The sequence below is a fragment of the Miniopterus schreibersii genome (assembly GCF_964146895.1).
Source record: "Miniopterus schreibersii genome assembly, chromosome: X".
In the NCBI taxonomy this organism is placed as follows: Eukaryota; Metazoa; Chordata; class Mammalia; order Chiroptera; family Miniopteridae; genus Miniopterus; species Miniopterus schreibersii.
The window spans coordinates 13679959-13704368 of NC_138104.1; the positions used below are offsets into that span (position 1 = coordinate 13679959).

General features: G+C 42.5%; 1 protein-coding gene across 1 annotated transcript in view; it reads left to right on the forward strand.

Annotated features, from left to right (window-relative positions):
- Positions 1-24410, forward strand: part of TENM1 (teneurin transmembrane protein 1) — a 711536-nt gene that overhangs the window by 651959 nt on the left and 35167 nt on the right. The window contains exon 27 of the mRNA XM_081125839.1: positions 22575-22941. Within this exon, the coding sequence (XP_080981965.1) occupies positions 22575-22941 (367 nt within the window). The remainder of the gene's footprint in view (positions 1-22574; positions 22942-24410) is intronic.

A 24410-nucleotide genomic window follows, 5' to 3' on the forward strand; every position in this document is an offset into this window, starting at 1 on the left:
CTGGTAACTCACTTCCATCTCGTGCCTGACTAGAATGGAATTGGGAATTGGACCAACTCTCTTGGTGCAATAGCAAATTTGAGAGTTGATTTTCCCTTGGAGCCAGCCTAACGTGCTTCACCAAATCAGCCCAGCAGCTGATATATAAGCAACATGGACACTTTTGTATGACTGATAATCCGGCTCACCCACTGTTCCTGAGGTACACACTTTGAGGTGTTTGTCTAGAGTATCTGATACATAACCAGTCCTCCCTAAATGCTGACTGGATCATCTGTAAACTCCCCAGTGGTTCCCCAAAATACCCATTTGTCAGATGGGCCTAACAGGTGGGGGGAGGCATCATCCATGTTATGAAAGAACGACAGTAACTGGTTGTTGGAGGGGCAAATTTTGGCCCCAGGCATTTAATCTATTGAAGTAGTTAGTCTACTGGAAACCCTACTCCTCCACCCAATCGTTTGATGCTGGACTTCCCTCCAGAATATTCTCATGTAGTTAACAGTCCAACCTCTCCTCAAATGCCTCTTGGGACAGGGAACTCACTGCCTCCCCCAAGCAGCTCATTCTGCCTTTCAGTGTCTCTGACTAATGTAAAGCTCTTCCAGGATCCACTTAGCTCTTTCACCTTCCTTTAACCTTCACCATCTAGCCTCACTGCCACTCTTCAGGCCTGTGTTATGAAATTAACCTGTGTTCTATGAAATAAATACATTAGTGAACCAGGCACTAGACAGATGTATGCTGTCTTACTTCATCCTCATGACAGTTCTTCAAGGTAAGTATTACGTTCCCCTATTTTTAATGAATATGACAAACAAGGTTCAGAGGAGTTGAGTAACTTGATCAGGGTCACACAACCAGTAAGTGGCAGGGCCCAAATTTGCACCTGGTCGGCCCGATGCCGAAGTCCACATTTTTTTCACCAAACTACTCGATCAAACTGTCTACTCCACATGACAGCCTTATCGATATATGTGAACAACTCTCTCAGGCTCCCTAAGTCACGCCCACGATCCGCCTAACTGTACCTCATTTGGAATGGCTTTGAGTTCCTTCACTCTTCTCTGAACATGTTCCCATTATCTCTCTTAGAAACACGGTCCATCTGTGTCTCTTTGGGAATGAGGCTTCCAGAAATGCATAAAATAATCCAGATGTGCTCTGACGAACTTAGAGGTAGAATGGGAACTATCACAACCCTCTTTGTATATTCTTAGTCTCTGTTCATTTTACCTGGTGGCTTTCAAAAAGACTTTGCCAAAGAACGTTTACTTCAAACAAAATAAGTCCCTATTTATAAAACTGATGCTAACAGCAGATTCAAACAAGAAGTAACTATCCCAGAACCTTTTTATTCAGGCTCACTCCCACCAACGGTAGTTCGCATAGCAACCCCAAGGTACTTTTGCAAAATGCTAAGGAAATAAATAGCACAGGTTAAGAAACCACAGCTAATGTTGAATTGGATTTTTGGACACTTTTGATGTGCTTATAGAGGACTAAAAATTCATAGGTCTCTCATCCCCACCTCCTCATCTTGTACTTGCACACTTGGTGATTTGCATTATAGTGCAGGATCTGACATTAGTCTATATTTAATTCCATCTTATTGGATTCAGCCTATATCTTTGTATTCTTCTGCTATTACAAAATATCATCAGTGTCCTTCCCAACCTTGTGTCACTGTGGATTTGATGAATGCCTTCTATGTCTTCATCTATGATAAAATTGATGGCTAGATAGACTCAGATAAAATTAGGGCACTACTAGACTCTCTGTTGGATTATGAACCCATGTGTTTGAACTATCACCTATGTGTTGTGATCATAGTGCATCAGGAAATCAACCTAATAGCCTATGGCCAGCTTTAATTATAAAAATGAAATAAAAAATTCAGAGTGTATCATGTGTAGTAAGGGTAAGTAAGTACTGTTTCATGAAACTTTCATTTCAATTGTATATCCCGGCTAATGGTGTAAAATGTATCTTACTGAAGTTCACAGTCAAAACAAGTTTGAAAGCCACTACCCTCACCAATATGTCTCCCAACTTATCCACAAAAGTATTATGAGAAACCTTACTAGGTTGGTAATTCTGTTGAAAAGGAAATAAGAATCCCTTGACATCATTTGTTTTTAGTAATCGTGTCCATAAACACCACTTCCTCATCTAACAACGAAAAAACAACAGTTTAATAACGCACTCGAGGGGCTTTTCCAAATCAATGTCAGGTTCCTGCCATGCAGTTTGTGGGGCACATCTTCTGATCCTTGTTGAAGTCAGAACTGTATTTAACCATTTTTAATCTTGTAGCACATCTCCTACTGCTCACTATTTCTCAATAATCACCAGAATGCGTTCGAAAAACCCATTTGCAAGTTCTGCCTAAGAGGTGATTCCCCCTGTCCAGGAAACTTGAACCCTGTTTGAAGAAGTTAGCTGCTCTGTTGCAGTCCCTTCACTCACCTTAGACTTTGGTAACTTTGAATCCTTGTTCTTTGTGGTCATTCTTCTTAAACTGAAAAAAAAACAACAACAACCTCTCTCTCATCCATCAGCATTATACCTAACCTGCCCCAAGCAACAGACCTCTGCCTTCCCTGGTTGTCTTCGGTTCTCTACAGAACTGAAAAAGCCATTACCTATTGTCGTTAAAATTTTTTTGCTTCAGATAAACTAAGCACAGCTGGCTAGAAGGGGAGATACAAAGCCTCCTCTTTGAAATCTACATGTCAATTCCACTTTATCAAGTGGATTCAGCATTTTCTGTTGTTTTGAAAAAAAAAAAAAAATCTATATAATAACATCCAGGCGTAGGAAGTTACAGCAATTAGGTGAGAAAACAAAAGAAAAGAAACAGTAGTTTGAGAACAGAAAAGGCACCTTCTTAAAACTCTTGCCTAATGTCTCTCATTGTCTCTTCCTCTCTCGCCTGCCAACGGCTTCATGTCTGCAGAATGTCCTCCATCACCCTGAGTGATACGGATGATATTGAAACTCCAGTTCTTCAGGGGTTGCTTGCCTTTCTTTGTGCACTTCCATCACTCTCCCATGTGCACACTGAAAGAGAACAGAATTAGATCTTTCGAATGAAGGCCATTATAAGTGAAATTCCCTGCAGGGACAGACTTCTGAATTTTGTGAGGCTCTGTGGGGAATCAAGAAAATCTGAATTATAATAAGTTTGCTTGAATAAAGGGATCTCTCAGGGGGGAAAAAAGTAAGTTTATTTTAAAAGTTCTTGCCACCAGAGATGAAAATCTCACCACCTCCACCCCCAGCACATCCTCCCAATGCTTCAATGGCTGCAGAACCTATCTCACTGTCAAAACATAGAAAAGGTCTGTGCCACACTCCAGATAATTCAGATGGAGGGCTATGTGGTAGAAGGAAGGAGTAAGTTTCAGGTAAACATTAAGATGGGAAGAGGAAAGGAAGTTATCTGAGATATCTGCAAACGCTTCTATCAGGGGCCAGCAATACCAGTCGGCAGCAGGCACAGCTAGGTGCGAGTAAAAGAAAGGTGACAAAGGGATAAGAGAAGATTAGGGAATGGAGAATGGCTCAAGCAGCAGATCAGCAAGGCCTAGGGCTTAGTAATATGAAACCAACAAGGTTTTTTGTAGTCCTTGTGCCAAACCTTTGCTTCGTCCTATTTGGTCGTGGTTAGTTTAACCAGTTGAGTCAACCACTTCTATAGTGACCACTAACTAATGGGTGAGATGGCATTAAAAGTTATACCAGGATAAAGAAAATCTGGCATATATATATATAGTGGAATATTATACAGCCGTAAAAAAGAAAGAAATCTTGTCACATCCTACACCATGGATTAACCTTGGGACATTATGCAAAGTGAAGTAAACCAGTCACAAAAAGACAGATACTGTAGGGTTCCGCTCATATGAATTACCTAAAATGGTCAAAAGCATAGAAACAGAAAATAGAAAGGTGGCTCCCAAGGAGAGGGGAAAGAAGGAATTAGTGTTTAATGGATATAGAGTTTCAGTGTTACAGAATGAAGAAGGTCTAGAAATCTGTTGCACAACAATATGAATATACTTAACATTACCAAACTATATTCTTCAAAATGGTCCATATGGTAAATGTAATGTTAAGTGGGTTTTTTTTTTCCCCAATAATAATAATAAACTCATACCAACCAAACCTCCAATGAATTTTCCCATTTTCTTTCTCTCTTCTCATGCCTGGGCACCAATAATGCAAACATCTAACTGCTCACAATTTGTTGTTGCCGCAGTCCAAACAGAAGCATCCTAAATCAGGAATGTTCTGCTCTACTCATTTCAGCCACATGCACCGGGTCAATACACATCAGTCCCAGCCAGTCCCTCCTGCTCATCCAAAGGCTCATACCATAAATGGAGACATGAGAGTGGGGAAGTGCTAGTCTCTACAAGGTAAAGAGGGAGCGCAGTCTACATCAACCATGGTGGGAAAGTGCTGCTAATTTAGCCACTCTCATCTCAAAGACCTCAATATATCAATAACCTTAAATGAGAAAGTATTTAAATTAGAAAGTAATGACTATTGAATAAAAATGAGCTCACTTCCTAAAAGATGTGCTTATCATGTTGGAACAAGTATTAATTTCTTCAGGAGTACTGGGGTATATTTTACCAAAGTTATCTGGACAAATGCCTAATCACCCATTTCCCTTTGACCAAGGCAGCATGTCCGGTAGAAAGAACATAGACAATCCTGGCTGTGGTTCCATATTTTGCTGCTTATTAACAGTGCCACCTCAGGCAAGTTTCTTAGGGACTCTGTGTCTCAGCTTCCTCAGTAGGAAAAAGTGGAATAAAAACACAGATTGTCTCCTATGGCTACTGAAAAAGTGAAACAAGACAGCAAATATGAAAGAACTTTGGTTTTTTGGGAAGGTACTTGCAACTGTAAATTGTTGGTGTTGATCAGAAGTGAAGAGAGAGGTCATATGGCCTTACATGGAACCTTGGCTTTTACATGTTCATTTGCCACAGCGGTTAGGTAGGTGGCATATGGAAAGAAGGTGGCACAAACTTTGATCTCTATAGCAATCAAATTATAGTGTCGTAGATGCTGTTCAGACTCTTATTTGACAGCAGCACTAAGAACCACTTTTAAAAGTTTTCTTTAGGAGTCCCTAGTAGCTCTCCACATTACTAAGCGCCTGTAAATGAGTGATCTGTTAAAGTTTATAGCTAAACATTATATAATAATGCTAAAGAAACAGTACTTTTAGTTACCATTTCTACATTTTAGAAAAAGAACATCTATTTTTGAATCATTTATTCTGTTCTTTTCTGAAATATGGCAATATAGAAAAAATGTTAAATCGTTTTTGTCTACTTCTTGACCCCAAAGAGGTTTCTCTGTAATTTCAGATTTAGCACTACACTTGGAAAACAGACACTAGAATTTTAGAGCCAGTTAATTATTCCTCTTTATGAGTCTAATTTAATAAATGACCCAATTGTTGATTAAATGTCCTCACCTTTTTTTAATGTGAAAGCACTTGGGAAAGTATGAACTGCTTTACCAATATAAGGGATGATGTAAGATGTTTAATTGGCATCTTCAGGAAATATTTTCTGTTGATTCATCACACACTTGCTAAAGTAGGAGGACACAAGAACAAAATAAGTCTGCAAGGTGGTTATTCTGATTGTGTAATATCTGTGACTGTCAGTCTTTAATTTAAATGTATTTCTAGATAATGTTATTTATTGCTCATTCAATCAAAACCTACTCTCTTCACGCTGTCAAATGTAGGAGAACACCTTCTGGAAGTGCAAAGGAGAGCCAAGCTTTTCTCTACTCCTTTTATATAGGGTACAACAGACAAAACCAGGCTTTAGGTAGACTGTCCTTCCTAGTTATATCAATATAAAAAGTTAGGCCCAGTTGACTGAGCATCGTTCCCGTGCACCAAAGGGTAGCTGGTTCAATTCCCAGCCAGGACACATGCCTAGGATGCATGTTTGATTTCCAACCAGTGTGCATGTAAGAGGCAACCAATTGACGTTTCTCTCTCTCTCTCCCTTCCTCTCTCTCTAATATATATACAGAGAGAGAGAGAGAGGAAGAGAGAGAGAGAGAGTCAGAGTCAGTAAAGTATAGTGGTTGGAAACACAGACTACCTGGGTTTGAATCCTGGATCCACCACTTGCAGATGTGCAACCCTGGGAAAAATTCTTGATCTGTAAATGGGATGATAACGTTACCTTCCTCTATAGAGAAGTTGTGAGGATTAATAAGATAATATATACCTATATATAACTTAGCAAAATGCCAGGCTCATAAGTGCTCAATAAATTAGTAGTAGCAGCAGCAGCAGCAGCACTGGCACAGTCATGCATCGCTTAACGATGGGGATACATTCTGAGAAATGCAGTGCCAGGCAATTTCGTCGCTGTGCGAGCATCATGGGGCGCACTTACAGACCTACATGGTATAGCTCACTGCGCACCTAGGCCATGTGGGCTAGCCTGTTGCTCCTGGGCTACAAACCTGTACGGCATGTTACTGTACCGAATCCTGCAGGCAGTTGCAACACAATGGTAAGCATTTGTGTATCTAAACATATCTAAACATAAAAAAGACAGTAAAAATGTGATATAGAAGATTATAGTGAGATTGTAATCTTACGGGACCACCATCATATATGCAGTTCGTGTCACTGACTGAAATGTCATTATGTGGCTCATAACTGTAGTAGTGTTTGAACCAAGATAAAAAACACCAAGACATTTGGCACTGCTATAAAAATTGTGTAATCTTTCCTTCTGTCCTTTGTACGTGTGCCTTTTGCAGAAAGAGAGACACGCGTATACCTATAGATGTGTTTGATGGGCTGTAACAAACACGTGCTCCAGAGACTGGTCTTAACCCGCTGTGAACCTCACAGAGTGTTTCATCTGCCTAATGCTGATGCAAAGCTCTATCTAAATCACTTAAAGGATGTTCACTATAGTCATTGAATGGTGCCCCAAATCCTTCATTTTTTTTTACTTTCAAGAAGTGTCATGCTGACTATAGAGCTAAGGCTGGAATGTATTGAGAGTTTCAGACATCTGTGATTTGAGATGTATAGATTTTAAATCATCCTCTGTCTATTTGAAATCAAGAGGTAAAGGTGCAGCTTATTTAGTGGGTGGCCTGCAACCATCCTAGGTGTGTCAGTTTCACAAAAAATTAAATATGAGAGTAGATAAATAAGAAGACAGAGTTTATGTAGGTCAATATGAAGCATGTGACTCCCAGGACAAAACAGAGAGGGTCCCACATAAGTGGGAAATCAAAAGGAAAGATGAGGCTGATGTATTCATTAAAAAAAAGCAGTGTCCCAGGATTTTTGAAGAGTTTTAGTCTATGAGTTGCTTTGTCTATCCAATGACCTTTCAAGCATGTCAATCATCTTTTAAAAAATTCTAATATATAAGAACCCAAATGTAACTAACAAAAGATACACTGAGAAAAGCATTGCAATAAGGTGATCCACAGAATTCCTTTAAATATCATTTCCCTTCCCCAAATTCATTTAAACTCTTTTTTTAAGTGCAGTTTTCAGGCCTGCCTGTCTTAGGTAAAATCACAATTGGGATGTAATAACCTATTATCAGAGATGTTAGCATTGCTCCCTCCAAAGTGACAGCTCGGGTTGTTTATATAAGAAATAGAGAACAGCAGGCCAACGTCTTCAACTCCAACATACCCAAATGCTGCTGAAATGTCTGCACACAAGCAAATAGCCAGAGTTGTCAGGGACCTTAAAATAAAAGTCAAGTACCGTGCTCAATGCTATATCGAAAACATAATTTATCACATAAATAAAACTCCCTCAGCAGTGTCCTCTTTCCACACAAAGGACAATGGCACGTTAGCCCTTATTAAAACTATTAAGCACTAGAGGAAAAGTGTCTTCAAAGTTCAGGGAGAGTCACAAGATGCAAAGCTTGCAAACTACTTTGGAAGCACTCATTCTTCCACACATTTCGCTCAGCAGGCGCCATGACCTGAAATAAACCCGAAACTCTCTAAGATACTGAAATATCTGGTTGGTAAATTCAGTGGTTACCATCCAGGGCTTATACAGCCAACGTCCTGGGCTAAGTCCCAATGTAAGCCAGTTGGCCTAACTATATTTCAGAGTATACCTTTAAACATAGCCCTGCTCTCTATTAACTGTGGGTGGGGGGATCCGTGAATCAATGCCAACACGTGTTTATTAAATGGAAACACAATTCAGAGAGAAAGTTATGTTGGCTGTCTTCAGGAATGTCATCTTTTCATGTAAAAGTGAGTATAATTGGAAAAGTGAGCCCAGGGACATATAAAACATTTACCAAGAGGCTACACCTATTGAGTGGTATTTATCTTGAGACCCATAAGGAGAGCAGGTATTCATTTGGTTCACCTCAAAATACACTTCCACCTTTCAATCAAGAAGAGGATTCCGGCCCGGCCGGGCGTGGCTCAGCAGTTGAGCATGGACCTAGGATCCAGGCGATCGGGGTTCGATTCCCGGTCAAGGCACAGGCCCGGGTTGCGGGCTCGATCCCCAGCGAGGGCGTGCAGGAGGCAGCCGATCAATGACTCACTCGTCATGGGTGTTCCGGCTCTCTCTCCCTCTCCCTTCCTCTCTCTGAAATCAATAAAGATGTATTTTTTAAAAAGGGGATTCCGAAGGAGCAATCCCAATGTCTGACAAGGAGACATAAGGGAATACAAAAGATATTTAGTAGTAAATACCCAATGTATTATTATTTACAAGGAAATTCTAAGCTTATGGAAAATGTCTTGGGCCAACCTTCTGAACCATTCAGTACAGAATTCTGTCTCCAAAGGGTATATGAGAGAATGGCATGACCCATCATGAAATCATCCTCAAAAATCACAAGATAAAAAAAAAAAAAAATCACAAGATAAGAAGTTTCTAGAAAATAATGACATCAACATGGCTGTTTCAGAGAGTCAGAGAAACTGTAGATAAAGCCAATCATAACCAACTTCACAGAGTCCAAGCACAGGGAATCTGTTTCACATGCATATTTTCTACACGTGGCAGCTTCACAGGCCAGGAGATGTGCAGAGGAAGCCGGTGGCTGATACGTTCTCTGGGGCCGAGATAGTCTTTGCTGGTTCGTGTCCACCTTTGCTAGCTTTCTGTTCCACTGGCCTACAGTGGGTGTTGTTCTTTCCCTGTCCTTGTCTATGAGTTCATGCTGTGGGTCTCAGTCAAGATCCGGTCACGAAAACAGAAACCACGTTAGTTATTTTAGCAGAGAATTTAATATAGGGAATGAGCTGTACGGGTGTTAGAAGGTTGAAAAGAAAAGAGAAATAAAATCTTCAGGAAGCAGCCCCCACCTGTAGGGTGGGGAAAACAAAGAAAAGAGGTTGGAATTGTCAGAACCTAGAAAGATGGAAGATTTATTTAACCCATCGAGATGGGACCTACTACTCCTCTGAGAAGAGGGTGCTAGCCAGCTGCTTCGGGTCCCTCTCGGGGGGTCAGGATGAGACTGATTCTCGGAGTACGGAAAGGAGCTGGTAGCTGGCTGGCATGAGGGGCTGCTGCTACGGGAACAGAAAGCAAGCAGGAAGGAGCAAGTCCCTTCTTTCACCTCTAGCCTTCCCAAACCCCTTTCCTTCCCATGTTGTCAGGACCGATCAGAAATCCAGCTGGCAAAAGAGAAATGTAGTTCACAGAGTCCCAAGCCCAGCGCCGCAAAGCCACATCTTTAACAGTGTGAATTTGGAGCTGTGAGACGATAGCTTAATAACTAGCACACTGTGCAATGAGGTGTTAAATTCCCGTGTCATTGTTGCTACTGGAGCCACTCCGATATGCTTACAGTTTGGATGTAACGTTAATTAGAGTGGACTGTTTGCCACAGAGGATTTCATCGTTGCTTTATCCACAAGGAGCTGGCACTGGGGGACCTCAAGTAGAGGTGCTCATGGTGTTTGTGAGAGTGGCTCTGACTCCCCTCTTGTTGAAGCGCAGGGCACTCGATATTCATCTCACCGTTTTTTGCTTTTGTTCAGGCTTAAGTCCATACCCTGCCTGCTTCCTTAAATGATTCTGTGCACACGGTAACCGGTCAGGTGGCCAGTCTCCAGAGGTCTGGAAGCATGAAGCCTGAGCTGGGCCATCTGTTGAGTGCATGCTATTTGGTATTACACACAGGGAGGCAGTGGGCAGAACCCCCAAGCGCACTGGAGGCCTAATGAAAATAGGACCAGTTAAATCTTCCCTCTCGATGTTCATTACGCCATCTGCTCTTATTAGTGTCCTTATCATTTGGAAACATTACAGAGTTAAGATAAGAGAGACAATCTGTGGAATTCTAGTCTAACTTGAAATGAACTTTTGAGCAGAGCAATCATGAGTTGTGATATTGCTCTTTCCATTTAGAACCTTGCCCATTTATATCTTAATATCTCCATGGTGAAATTTGTAATAGGTCCTGCCTGAAATATTATACTGGAAAGAAGGGTTAGCAGTAGCTACAGAAATGAAAACATAATCTCGGAGTGGCTGATCAATGAAATCAGACCATTTCATAAAAGCCATGCAGTCATACTTCTGGCCTGTAAATTGCTTGAGGTGCCAAAGGGAATTGGAAGCTTGGTCTATTCTGTCGAGCCAATACTATAATATTAACAACCTGCAACAGACAAGTTTCTGCAACTTCTCAGCAGGAAGAAACTCAGCAGAATGATTCCAGGAGCTTCTTCTTACTTCCTGGCTTCAAATCCTTGATTCTTAGCGGGGTAGGAGCCCCACCTCTTATTGCATGAAGACCCGCAGTGATCCTCCCTCTCCTTACTTTGAATTCTCTCAGAATTTATGGCCTCATCACCTGGCCTCACATTTGGTTTCACATCACCTTGGACTATTCCCTAGTTGTTTCTCCTTCTATATGTGTATCTCCCACAGTGCTGGATATACAGTAGGTATTTAATAAATACGTGTAGAATTAAATAAAATAAAGGCTCAAAAGAAAAAAAAACCTAATGCTTTCATGTCCCTTTCCCTACCCTCGGAAGTGCTGAAAGGGTTAAGTTCTTTGTCTCTAATGATAAAATCCAAGATACAGAGAGATACAGCTAGTAAATCTGCAAGTAGCGTCATGTACAATATGTTCTTCTTACAATAACAATCAAATTTACAAACAAATTAACTGTGGAGTCTGAAGGACATTCTGTAGTTTTCACACTGGGCCTTCGTCTCCTGCTGATAGATGACTTTGACTGTAAATTGGAAACTGGAAGTGGTTAAACGTTCCGTGTATGCACAAATGCCATTTCCAAAATTGAGGCTTCGGAACGGAGAGGCAAGGAAGGGTCGACGGAAACTCAGAGCAATTATGCCTGTTATTAAGATGAGGTAGTGGCAATTACACAGCAGACTCGCAGAGAGTGTGTACGTGCCGATTGCTCCAAGGGAGCCTGTAAGAACTAACTTTTATAGCACCCATCAGGCCTTGGGTCTCTAGAGGAAATAAAGATTTTCAGCCATTCTGTCAGTGTGCTTTTTGGACAGAGCGTATGGCCTCAGGAATCATCTTGGAAAGGATACATGCTTTTTTTCTTAATGAGCTTAGATGAAACTCTTATATTACAGGATGGCTTTATTCACTGTTTCTTTCCTCTAGGTAAACCATTCTCAAGCTTTTTGGTGTCGGGACCCATTTACACTTGTAAAAATTATTGGGAACCCCAAAGAGCTTTTCTTTATGTGGGTTTTATCTGTCAATATTTACCTTATTAGAAATTAAAATTGTGGATTTTTTTTTTTTTTTAAACACAAAGATATACTAGCCTCAGGAACCTTCTGGAAAACTCCACTATACTTTCATGAGAAAGTATAAAAGTAAAATAATACTATTTAAAAAATAGTTTTGCCCTGGCCGCTGTAGCTCAGTTGGTTGGAGCGTCATCCCATATACCAAAAGGTGACGGGTTCGATTCCCAGTCAGGGCGCGTGCCCAGGTTGGAGGTTTGATCCCTGGTTGGGGTGCATATGGGAGGGAACCGATCGATGTTTCTCTTTCACATCAATGTTTCTCTCTCTCCATGTCTCTTTTCCTTCCTTTCTCTCTAAAACCAATAAAAACATGTCCTCTGGTGAGGTTTAAAAATAATAATAATAATAATAATTAATAAAATAAATAAATAAATAAATAATAATAAATAATAAATAATAGTTTTGACCTCACATACCTTCTTGAAAGAGTCTCAGGGATCCCCAAAGTCTGCAGACCAAAATAGAAATTCTGTATTTCCTCAATTTTAAGACACTATGGATCGTAGAACATAGTTTGATAACTTTGGGTGGTGGGGAGAAATGCTGCATTAAATGTATGCATTGGTTATAAGACACATCCTCACTTCAGAAAAGTTAAAATATGGAGGGAGTAGGAAATGTACGTCTTAAAATTGAGGAAGTATGGAAACTCCCACTAACCTGAGTGGGTCTCTGGAAACCCAGATTTACTGAGTCAAACATGTTGATGAAAAATAGCTTTTCTTAAAGTCTATTTGTTTTATAATTTTTAAATGCTTTCATGGACTGAAAATGTTACAGTCAATGAAGCACTAATGCTGTCATTGAACATTTACCAACTGGAACACCATATACTGGGAATACAAAAATGAATGAGACCTCATCCCTGCCCTTGAAGACCCACAGACCTAATAGAGAATATAGGAAGGCAAACAAGTATTTATAGTACAACAGAGAAGCACTGTTTCTGAATGAGTCATGGAGCTAGAAGAGCAGCTTGAACAGGTAGCCAAAGATGGAGCACTGGGTAGTCAAGAATGCTCAAGGTTAATCACTAAGTAGAAGCAATTACTCATCCTCTTAACAAAGGGCTGCCCTAGTGGACTTTCCCACAGCTGTCAGTCACTCTCAGACATTAATTTCAATTTTTATTTCAATTTAATTTAATTTTGCAAGCATCGATGATCTATGCAGTGATGTAAAACTAGAATTTTGTTCAACCAGTTTGACTATAATAATAGTGTAGTCAGTAGCACCCATCAAGAACAAAGCCTAACAGAACATTTTCTTCACTGTGATTAGATTCAGCTGAGAATAACAGAAACCTCCCTCCCCTCAAAGTAAGAGTGACATAAGATAGCAGCCAGGCTATAAGTCCAGGACTGGAATGGCAGTTCCATGAGGTCATCTGGGACTCAAGCTCCTGTATATCTGCCCCGTCATCCTAGCACGTAACTTCCATGTTCATGGCCGCCTCTTGGTCTAGGACATCTACTTAAAATTCTTACCAGTATATCCACATTGCAGAATGGAAGGAAAGGCGAAAAGAGGCTCCTTCCAGTTGGGTCAGCTCTCCTTAAGCAGCCTTTCAAAGCAAGATTTGTAAAAGCATGCCCAGTGTGGCTCGGTTGGGCATCGTCACATGCACCGAGAAATTGCTGGTTTGATTCCCAGTCAGGGCACACACCCGGGTTGCAGGCTCGATCCCTGGTAGGGGGTGCGCAGCAGGCAGCTGATCAGTGTTCTCTCACATCGATATTTCTCTCTTCTCCCTTCCTCTCTCTCTAAAAATAAATAAACTATTCTTTAAAAAAATTAAAAAATAACAGTGTGGATGTTTACACATTTCCTCTTATATGTGATTGTGTTGAACTTGATCACATGGCTACGGATAATTGCAAATAAGGCTGGAATGTCTATTCTAGACAGCAGTGTGCCCAGTTGAAGTATTGGGGATTTACTAGTAAAGAGGAAAGAGTGAACGGATGATAGGGTAGGCCTGCAACTAGTAGTCTCTACTATAGTCATCTTAGTGACCACAAATTCAGCATTTTGTTTTGACCCTGAAACTGTCTGAGCTTCTTCAAACTTATAAAAGCCATTTAGAGGAAGTTTCATTTTCTGCAGTTAGAAAGCATGATGACACCGTTCAGTGTGATGACCCCTCTTGATCTTGCTTTTTAAAGTGGAAATTATTAGAAGATGAAATACACCGGGACTACCTTGGGGTGGTTCTTTGTTTCTCTTAGTTTCTCTTTGCTTCCTCCACTCCCAAAATGTTTTAGAAACCCTGGTCTAGATGCAACTTAATCTACAGTCTGTACAGCAAAGTGATTCTAAAGCGCAGTCCAGTTGCAACTCTTGGTTAGAGTGGTTCTGGCTTTCATTTGCAATGGATAATTCCACTAGAGTGTCAGTTATGCTGATTGGGCAGCCATGGAGACGGGCCATGCTGATGCATTTGACCAAAGGTTGAGAGGTTCCTCAAACTCTCCAGCCATGATTCAGAGGTACACAAAAGCGTGGGTCTGAGATAATGGGAAATAATTTGCAGGTTGACAAGTCCACGTAGTCCTGGTGTATTTCATCTTTGAATAATTTCCACTTTTTAAAAGCAAGATCAATAAGGGTCGTCACTCTCAAAGGTGTCATCGCGCTTTCCAGCTGCAGAAAACCAAACTTTCTCCAGACGGCTTTTTCCTTTTATAAAAGCTCAGACAGTATCGGTGTCAAGAAATGAGAAGGCCACTTGAAAAAAGTGATGCAAACAGTCTGCAGTTGTCAGCTTTTAGAAGCATGGGGAGATCTACATGGTGCTGGCAGAACACCTGGCTGAGAGCACTCAGGCCTGTCACTGTATCTTCTCCAGGGCTGGCGAACGACAGAAGAAATAATCGTATACTTCCTGGAAATTCTTACTGAAGAGGCCTCAGAGATAAAAGTCAAATGATTATTTTTCAAATGAGCTGTAAAGCTAGAAATGTAGTAAAGGAGGGAAAATCGAAGTGTCATGTTTGGGATGGGGAGAGAGGGCCTTTTGGCAAACAACTGGTTTTGTTCAGCACAGTTGAACTTTGAGAAAAGTTAATAGCACTTGGTGGCAATTGTAGATGATAGTAACAGCCATGATATGTTTTTGAGGCTCCTCCATGGAAGTTAATTTCTTAAAATGGACAGAAGGGAATAGAAATAGTTTACTGATCTATGTCAGTAGCAACCCCTTGTACATACTGTAAAGTAAAGGAAATGAAGTCAGCAAAAGACTATAAACTCAGTAAGGGCAGGATCCAGTCTGTCTTGGTTAGAGCTGGCTCCTTAATGCACAGCCTAGTGCCTAAAATGGGATAAGCAGACATTCATTGGCAGAACAAAGGAATAAAGTAGCATGTTTCGAATTTGGAATTGTATCAAGAACACTGTTACTGATAACAGTGGGGGATCTAAGTAATAAGCTAAAATGCTGGCCATGAAATTGGCTTGAAAATGTATGTGAAATTATATGTCCCAATATAAGCCAAATATTTCTTGGAGGACACATAGTTTAGAAGGATTCTCAAGGAGTGAAATAAATGATCAGGCAGAAATGTCTGGTGACGGAAGCAGGGGAAACATTAACAGAGCATGACTAATCATATGATTGTGTTTAGGAGTTCGGGTGCTAGGCAAGCAAGAGAGTGTTGCAATAGCCAGACAAGGGCCAGAAGAAATATAGGCATGGTCAATAATAATAATAATAGTAATAATAATAATAATAATAATACAATTGCCTTTACAGAGCTCTTTCTGTGTACCAGGCACTGTGCTAAGTGCTGTATGTAGATTTTTTTCTTAAGAAGATATTATTACTATACCCAATTTCTAGATGAGGAAACTGAGGCTCAGAGAGGTTACCTGATTTGCTCCAAGCTCATAGAGCTAGCAAATAACAGAGAATTTTGAACCCAGGAAGTCTTGACTCCAGAGCCTCAGCTCCTAACCACTTTCTTCTACTACACCTGAGCCTTTTCCTAGGGAGAAAGTACATAGCTTTCGTTGGATTCTCAAAGGGCTTTGTAAATAAATAAATAAATAAATAAATAAATAAATAAAGTATGAGAAGCAGTTTTCCAGACTCTCAGCACCAGGAAGGCAGGAATATTTCTATCTGGATTGGCACTCAGATGTTTGCCAGGTGGTTGAACAGAAGACTGTTTTAATGGATGTAGGCACTGGTGAACGGCTGGCCTCCAAGTTGGTTCTCCTGTATCATCAGCCTGGTCTCCCCTCAGCCTGCCCCCCAAACTGCAGCCTAAGTGATCTTTCTGAAATATGAATATGACCACGTCTGCCCCCAACTTTAAAGACCTTCATTCACCCCCCAACACCCACACTCTAAGTCTAAAGTTAGTATACACAGCCCTCCGTGGCTTGGTCTAGTGGTCCTCAACAAGGGACAGTTTTGCCCCTTAGGGGACACTTAGCATTATCTAGACATATTTTTGGTTGTCGCAACTCGGGAAGAGGTGCTACGGGCATCCAGTAAAAAAAGACCAGGGACACTGCTAATACTTTACTGTGCACAGGACAGCCCCACGACAAAGAATCGTCTGGCCCCAAGTGACAATAGTGCCTCAGTGGAGAAATGTCAACCTTGTCCCTGGCAAACACTTGAACTTCATTTACCACTACTACCTACGCTACTTTATGTTCTAGGAATCCCAGACCATAGTTGGTTCCCTCCTGTCGAGTTTCGTGCTTCTGCACTTTTGTTCTTTTCCCTCTGCTGACATCACTCTTTCCACCTTACTTCTCAATACCTTCACTTCATCCTTCAAGACTGAGGTTACACAGTTCTTTTCTAGGAGTATTTCTCCAAACTGCCTCCTCTGTGTTCCCACGTCACCCTGGGCCTATGTCTATCATGCATTTAACCACATTATTTTGAAATGACCTGTTTCTGTATCTTCCTTCCCTGACTTGACTGAACTAATGGAGGGCAGGGACCTGTTTTGTGCACCTTTATAATAGTGCCTGGAACAAAGTAGGCGCCCACAAGACACTGAAAGATAACAGATGAGAAAGACAAATTGATCAACTCGTAATGAGCTTTGACCTTCTCAGCCAAAGAGAGCACAGCGTTTAGGTTGATTCAAACAAAGTAAAGGGGAGACCAGACTTGGTGAGGAGAGCGTGAAGAAACGTGTCCACTCTTCTAGATGAGGAATCTGATTGCGTAGAGGCTAAGAGCACATATCTGACCGTGGGGATTTTAATAGTTTCTTTCTCAAGTGATTGCTTTAAGTGCTAATCCGTGTAAAGGGCCTGACACTAGGAAGCACTCAATAAACAGTAGTTACTTTTATTAAAGGCTCAGATGAGTGGGCCTGTAATTTTATAGTAGTTAATGATCAGGAACGGTTCAAAGGAAGGGGCGGCGCCTATTTATATTTTAAAAGTAGGTCAATTTAAAGAAGAATATTAAATCAATAATAGTGCAAGTGGTGTACAGGTAAGGCAGAATTCACAAAGACCTATGTGGACAACTGACGACTGGGAAACAGAGCTGAAAGGAAACTATTGAACTGAGCTAGATTCCTTCTGGCTCTAAAGGTCTCTGACTTTGAAACCGTTATCAATGTTAATACCATTTACCATCCCTTAGGCACTAGGCTGAACACCTTATATCACTATCTGATTTAACCCACTAGAGAGTAACCCACTGTAGAGTAGTAACTCTCAGAAGTTAGCTAGATTATCATTAGCCTCTTTTCCCTGTTACAGATGAGAGAACCAGATTCCTAGAGGAGACCTCATTTGCCTAGGGCTAAACACTAGCAAAGGAAGGACCCAGCCTTTAGACTGTTAGAGAGAGCCCAAGTGTACAAATTATGGTCTGTGTCTACATTATGGGATTAAGCTGATAATTGAGGGATTTTCTGCTTCAGTCTAATCAAGGGCTCATATTTAGATACCACTTTTCCACATGGATTTTTCCCTCTAGGACTCTGCCGCTTTATAAACTGCTACTTAGGTCAAAATTAGCTGGATCTTTAAACCAACCGCGGGACTGGCTGACCTGAGAGGCAAGTCCCTTCAAGGCAAATTTTCGATTAGCAGAGGAAGACAGAGTGCTGTCAAGGCCTGATTTCCAGAACTAGAGCTCCTTTCCGCTCAAAGTTGTGTCTCGGGGAAGGTTATCGGGAGACGGGCACACCCACCAGCTGCGGCTACCCTGGTGACCTTTCATGCTCGTTTAGCTTAAATACATTTTGACATTTCAAACAAATTAATGTATTTTTACAAGGCGTGGCAACCACCACAAATTAGGCCAAATGCTTTGCCCGTAGGCTGGGTCACTAGCAGAGTTTCCAGAGCTTAACTGTTTTGCCTACATCTCTCTCTGCTCCTGTCACCCGAAAAGAAATGTTTATTTCTCCCCAGAAATGACTTGGATAAATGGCAGCAGCCCTTAGGGGTTACTCTCAGCCCCACCTCGGTAGCATATAAAATTCTTGGGTCTCTGCAACTAGTAGATGCTAATTCTGACGGCCAGCAGCTCAGAGACCCCATCCCATGTTAGGTTGTGTTAAGGAAATGCCCTGGTAGGAAATATAGTTTTTCCACTGGGTGGATCTAAAGCACTGGTTCCTTGAACACTTACCTGGAAATGGGAGCATTTAACATGAGAAGGATATAAAAGGCACTGACAACCTGAGAGAGGTGAAAAGGTCCAGGTTCTGAAAAGGCAGGCCCTAGACGACTAAGTAGCCACACATCTTTCATCTGAGTGGATTTCACAGACAAGCTGCCCGGGCAACTCACGTGGGAATTACAGGGATTCCGTGCAGCTGGTGGAGAAAGTGTCTCCGAAGCACAAAGGTCACTTTAGTTACAGGAAACTGCCAGAGGGTGACTTATTTGATGGGAAAGAAAACAAACAGACACAATAGCTGGTGTGTTTTTGAGGTAATATTAAATCTAATAAACATGACACCAACAGTATCGACTGAAATCACGTTGGGCAAGTTGGAGAATTTAACAGCTTATCTTCCAACGGGCCGGCCTTTATCTCAGAGGCGGCCTTGCCAGTAGGTAGCGAACAGAGCCCGAAACACGTCCTTCTGTGACTCCTGCCAGGTGTGTGCTGTCCCTGGCCTCTGCCCCGGCCTCGGCTCTCACACTCGGGATAATTAGAATGTCATTTCTGCCGGCTTTGTTTTTTCTGGGTCACTGACTTCAGACTCGATCCAAACAGGAGTGTTGTAGCGAAATAAATACATTTCCTCGGCAGCCCCAGCTCATTTCCACAGACAGCTTGTGTACGAGCACGGGGGGGGGGGGGGGGGGGGGGGGGGGGGGGTGTATATCCAGGTGCCAGGCGGGGGCGCCCCCCGCAGCAGCAGCCGCTCCCTCTCGCGGCGGCGGGGCGCTGACACGCAAAGGCCTCCGACAGTCGCGCCGAGGAACACACCACGGCGAGCTGCTCTGGGAGCTCTGAGAGCTGCTGTTTCATGTTTATCCAATGGCCTTGGTCTGAAAGGCTCTGTAGAACACGCACGGCGCAAGCTCGGCTTTATACTCCATTAGCATTCAAATTCCTAGCTGCCCAGAGGCATATGGTGCCAACCAGAGAAGGGCAGCCCATGTGGAGGCTGAGGGCACGCAAAGACCTGGAGACAGACTGAGGTTGCTGGTTGTCGGGGACAGACACTTGGAGACGGGGAGCACAGAGCCCCGAGCGGCGCTGGAGAGGAGGTCAGACACCCCCTTTGTCTCCTTTACAGCATCAGGAGTTGCCCTCCGTTAAGAGACGGGATTAGAGGGAAGGCCTTATCTCAGAGCAGCCTTTAGCTGCTTCGTTGCTGAGGGGAAGACCTCTTCCACCCAGGGAGACAGCGCGCCTCCGAACGCGGTGACAGCCTGTATCTTGTTTGCAGAATTCAGGTTCATTAAGAAAAACGAAGCTTTCCTTGGGCGTTCACTCGAAGCACGAAGAGTAGCTACATTACTGTTAGTCTCTTGGGCGGGAAAGGGACAGGTTTCTCTGGCTTTGTCTAGGCTAGGAGAAGAGAAATAAAGTTCAGAATAAGTGAGTGGTGGGGTGTAATACAGTTCTCTGGGAAGTGGCCAGTGATAAATAGTAGCTATTGACAGGATGTCAGGGAAGGCATTGGCCTAACTCCTGTGTCCAGAAAGGAACTAGAGTGGAGCCATGTTTGGTTGGTCTGTGGGTTCCCAGTGCCTACCACACGGTAAAAGGTACACCAGACATGAACCCCCTTCCCCCCCCCCCCCACACACACACCAATCCTTGTTTCTAACTCCTTAGTGTGTCTCAGATCCATTTACTTTTCCATCCCCACTGTTGCCGTCCCAGTTCAGGCCACTATCATCCCTCACTTGGGCCGCTGCTGGAGCCTCCTACCTATCGGCCTGCCTCGCATCTCTCCTCCCCCTCCATTATGGTTTCAACAGCAGCCAGTGTGATCCCTCTAGTACGCAAATAGGACTATGGCACCCCCCCACTTAAAGCCCTTCAGCAGTTTCCCTCAGCCATCAGAATAAAGCTAGGCATGTATATCCCTCCAATACCTTGTGTATTAGCCTGCTAGGGCTTCCGAAATAAAATACCACAGACTGGGTGGCTCGAACCAAAGAAATTTATTTTCTCACAGTTCTGGAGGCTAGAAGTTCAAGATCAAGGGGTCAACAGGTTTGGTTTCTCCTGAGACCTCTCTTCTTGGCTTGCAGAAGACCACCCCCTTCCTGTGCCCTCACGTGGGAGTTTTCGCTGTGAACACACACTCCTGGTGTCTCTTCCTCTTCTTATAAGGACACCAGTCCTATTGAATTAGAGCCCCACCCTTATGACCTTGTTTAACTTTTATGACCTCTTTAAAGGCCCTGTTGCCAAATACAGTCACATTAGGGGTTAGGTCTTCAACATACAAAGGTAAGGGGAGGTCACAATTCAGTCCACAACGCCTAGCCGCTGTCTACCTCCTGATTGCATTGTCCGCCACTCCCATACATTCAGCCTGTATCATTAGCCTTACTGAATTGTTTGCAGTGACCTGAATGGGCCATACTGTCTCCAACCCCTGGGCCTTCACCCATGCTGTTCCCTCTGCCTGGATTGCCCCCAGCTCTGCTGCTTCTCCCCGCATTTTCAGCCCATCCCGCTCCCACTGATCACTTCAGACCCTGCTTAGGTAGCCCCTTCTCTGGTAACACCCTGCCTCCCGGCTCCTGGTCTCGGGGAAGTGCTCTCACACTGTCTGCTGCCTCCTTCTTCATGACATGGACACTAATATCAGAGCAGTCTTCCGGATCCCCAGAGCCTAGCACCAAGCTTACTACAGAGAAGGTACTCAGCAAGCATTCAATGAAAGAACAAATCAACCTGTTTCTTCGCTGAGGAAAAAGAGAGATGTACTGAACCAGGTCAGCTTAAGATTCCAAAGCACCACCCGGCCGGGTGTGGCTCAGCGGTTGAGCTTCGACCTAGGATCCAGGCGATCGGGGTTCGATTCCCGGTCAGGGCACAGGCCCGGGTTGCAGGCTCCATCCCCAGTAGGGGGCATGCAGGAGGCAGCCGATCAATGACTCTCTTATCATTGCTTTTCTATCTCTCTCTCCCTCTCCCTTCCTCTCTCTGAAATCAATAAAGATATATTTTTTTTAAAAAAAAATTCCAAAGCACCAACTGATGTGCTGTACCTGAATATTCCGCAGGATGGATGCTAAGTCTATGCTAACAGAAGGTTGCTCTTAGAGTAAAATCTGGTTTCACCAGCATTCTGTTTTCCAAAAGCCCCTGTAACTTTGCTCTTCCATGCATCTAGAGGACAGTGAGAGAGATTTCGTATCATTGTGACACAGAAGCCCTAAAGCAGTGGTCCTCAAACTTGAGAGTGCATTAGAATCACCCGGAAAGCTTGTTAAACTGCAGCTGGCTGGGCCTCCATCCCCAGAGTTTCTGATTCAATAGATTGGGGCCTGAGAATCCGCATTTCTGACAAGTTCCTAGGTTATGCTGTTGCTGCTGGTCCAGAGACCACAGTCTGAAAAACACTGCTCTAGAGCAGCAATTTTCAACCAATGTGCTGCAGCAGGCACTCAGGTGTGCCTCAAGAATTTTTAAAACATGCAATACCTGACTATTTAGTCCGAGGCACTGGCCTCTTTTCCCTTAGATTGTCAAATAAGAAAATGACAACAGCCAGCCCAATAGCCGTGCGCTGTGAATGCCGTCATGACTATAAATATATACATAGACTTGCATCTTACTGGTCACGTCGCATAATAAGGTTGCATCTGATTGGTTAATTCTTGGGAACAGAAATCTTTATATACACAAGTACAGGCACCTGACTTTTTAAAAAGTCACTTTGGAGCAAAAAGGGTAGGTAATTACTTTTTTTTTTTGTAAATCAATCAAAATTATACCTATTTTTTTGTCAGATTGGCAAAATATATAATGTATTTTTTGGCGTGCCACAGAATTTTAGTAATTATTTCTTGTGTGCCGTGAGATGGAAAAGGTTGAAAATCGCTGCTCTAGAGGATCCTTCTGGAATTATTGCAAAAAAAAATGTACATTATGCTGGAAATGGTATAAATGATAAATATGTTTACCGGAACATTGGATCGACCATCCTCCCGCAACGTTGCAGACACCAAAGTTGCTGAACTACTTGAGATGGGGGCAACCAATAAGCCAGTTTTTTTAAAAAAGTAAAACTGCCCCTGGAAAGATATTATAACCTAATGGTGTGTGTTCTGTTTTTTGCAGGTGCGATTAGAGTGGCCAACAGACCTTGCAGTCAATCCCATGGACAATTCATTGTATGTCTTGGATAACAACATTGTGCTGCAGATTTCTGAGAGCAGGCGTGTGCGGATCATTGCAGGGCGCCCCATTCACTGCCAGGTGCCAGGCATCGATCATTTCTTGGTCAGCAAGGTGGCAATTCACTCCACTCTGGAGTCGGCCAGGGCCATCAGTGTCTCCCACAGCGGACTGCTCTTCATAGCTGAAACAGACGAGAGGAAAGTAAACCGCATTCAGCAAGTTACCACCAATGGGGAGATCTCCATCATGGCTGGTGCCCCCACTGACTGTGATTGCAAAATTGATCCCAACTGTGACTGTTTTTCAGGTATGACGGTTTTAGCAATTCACCAGCTCCCCCTCTCTGTTTTCAAAAGAAAAACATGCATCAGGAAAGTCAAAGGGAAAACCAAAGTCTTGCTTGTGAACATCAATATGAGCTAGTGGAGAAAGCAGTGCGCTGAGGGTCAGGTGGCCTAGTATCTGGTCGTTGTTCTGCAACTGACTCACAGAGTGGCCCCAGGAAAGCCACAGAATCTCTTTGTGACTTGCTTACTTCATCTGTTAAATAGAGGCATCATTTGTCTCAATTATATCATCTTCCTGATTTGAGGATAAACTAGTATAATACAAATTTTGATAATTCTAAGTTAAGACCACTATACAAATGTAGGATCATAGCAGTATTTATACTTTGGAGAAAGAGAAACTAGGTAAAACCTACATTTACTAATTTCGCTCAGGAAAAAATCACTTCCCCTAAGTGACTGCTTTCCAGATTGACAGCATGTGCGATTTGAAACCCAAAGGGACTAGCAACACACTGCTTTGGGGACAGACACATGGGAGTAATTAAAACTTTACTACAATGGAGGGGTCTCAGGACATTTGTCTGCTGCTTCCATTGTTTTAAGAAAGTCCAAAACTCTCTCCATAACCGTTAGTGCCCTTTACTTTCAGTTGAAATAGAAGAAAAAAAAGACAGAAAGAAAAGAGCCTTCTCCCTAAAACATGGAATGGATATTCCAGATACAAACAATCCTCAAAATGTCACTAGATACATTTATTGCTGGGATGTGCAAATCCCTCCATGCTGCTTGCAGCCCTAATAAACTGCTCATCCAGGCCTAAATGGTTCTCTTTTAACCTCTGCTTTCACTTGGGTCAGAGAAGTCTAGAGTGAGCAACTTGGTCGATATGACTTTTGATCAATATTTCCGATGTTTTCCTGGACAGTTAGTTTTATAGTTATTGTGCTAATTTATATCTTTCATTCGAGACAAATCTAATATCTATGCCAGTTATCAAATTTGATGTTCTGAATCATTGTTGCACTTACACACTTAGTGTACTTTGACAGTGGGACGATGGGAATTAACTGAAGAAAGGTCCTCTAGGCACACTAGGATTGGAAAAGTCTGAGACAGATCCTACAAGCATTGACAGGCATTAAGTCTCACTATTTCCAGCCAAATTTTGTTGGCTGTTGTTATTTGCCGGTCTTTGTATCTTTCAATACAGTAGATACTGAACAGCAGGATTGAGGATTTCACAAAATTGGTGTTACTGAGATAATTGCGTCTTACTGTTTATCTTCAGTGGTGCTGACTCAAGAATGTCGAATAATGGGTGTCAGATTTGTCGAGGAGGACATGCGGAGAATGCTGGCTAACTGATTGTTCCCTTTCAGATGACTCTTGATGCACAGGGATTTCTTTTTCTTTTAATTTTTTTTATATATCTTTCTTGATTTCAGAAAGAGGAAGGAAGAGGGAGGGGGAGAGAGAGAAACATCAA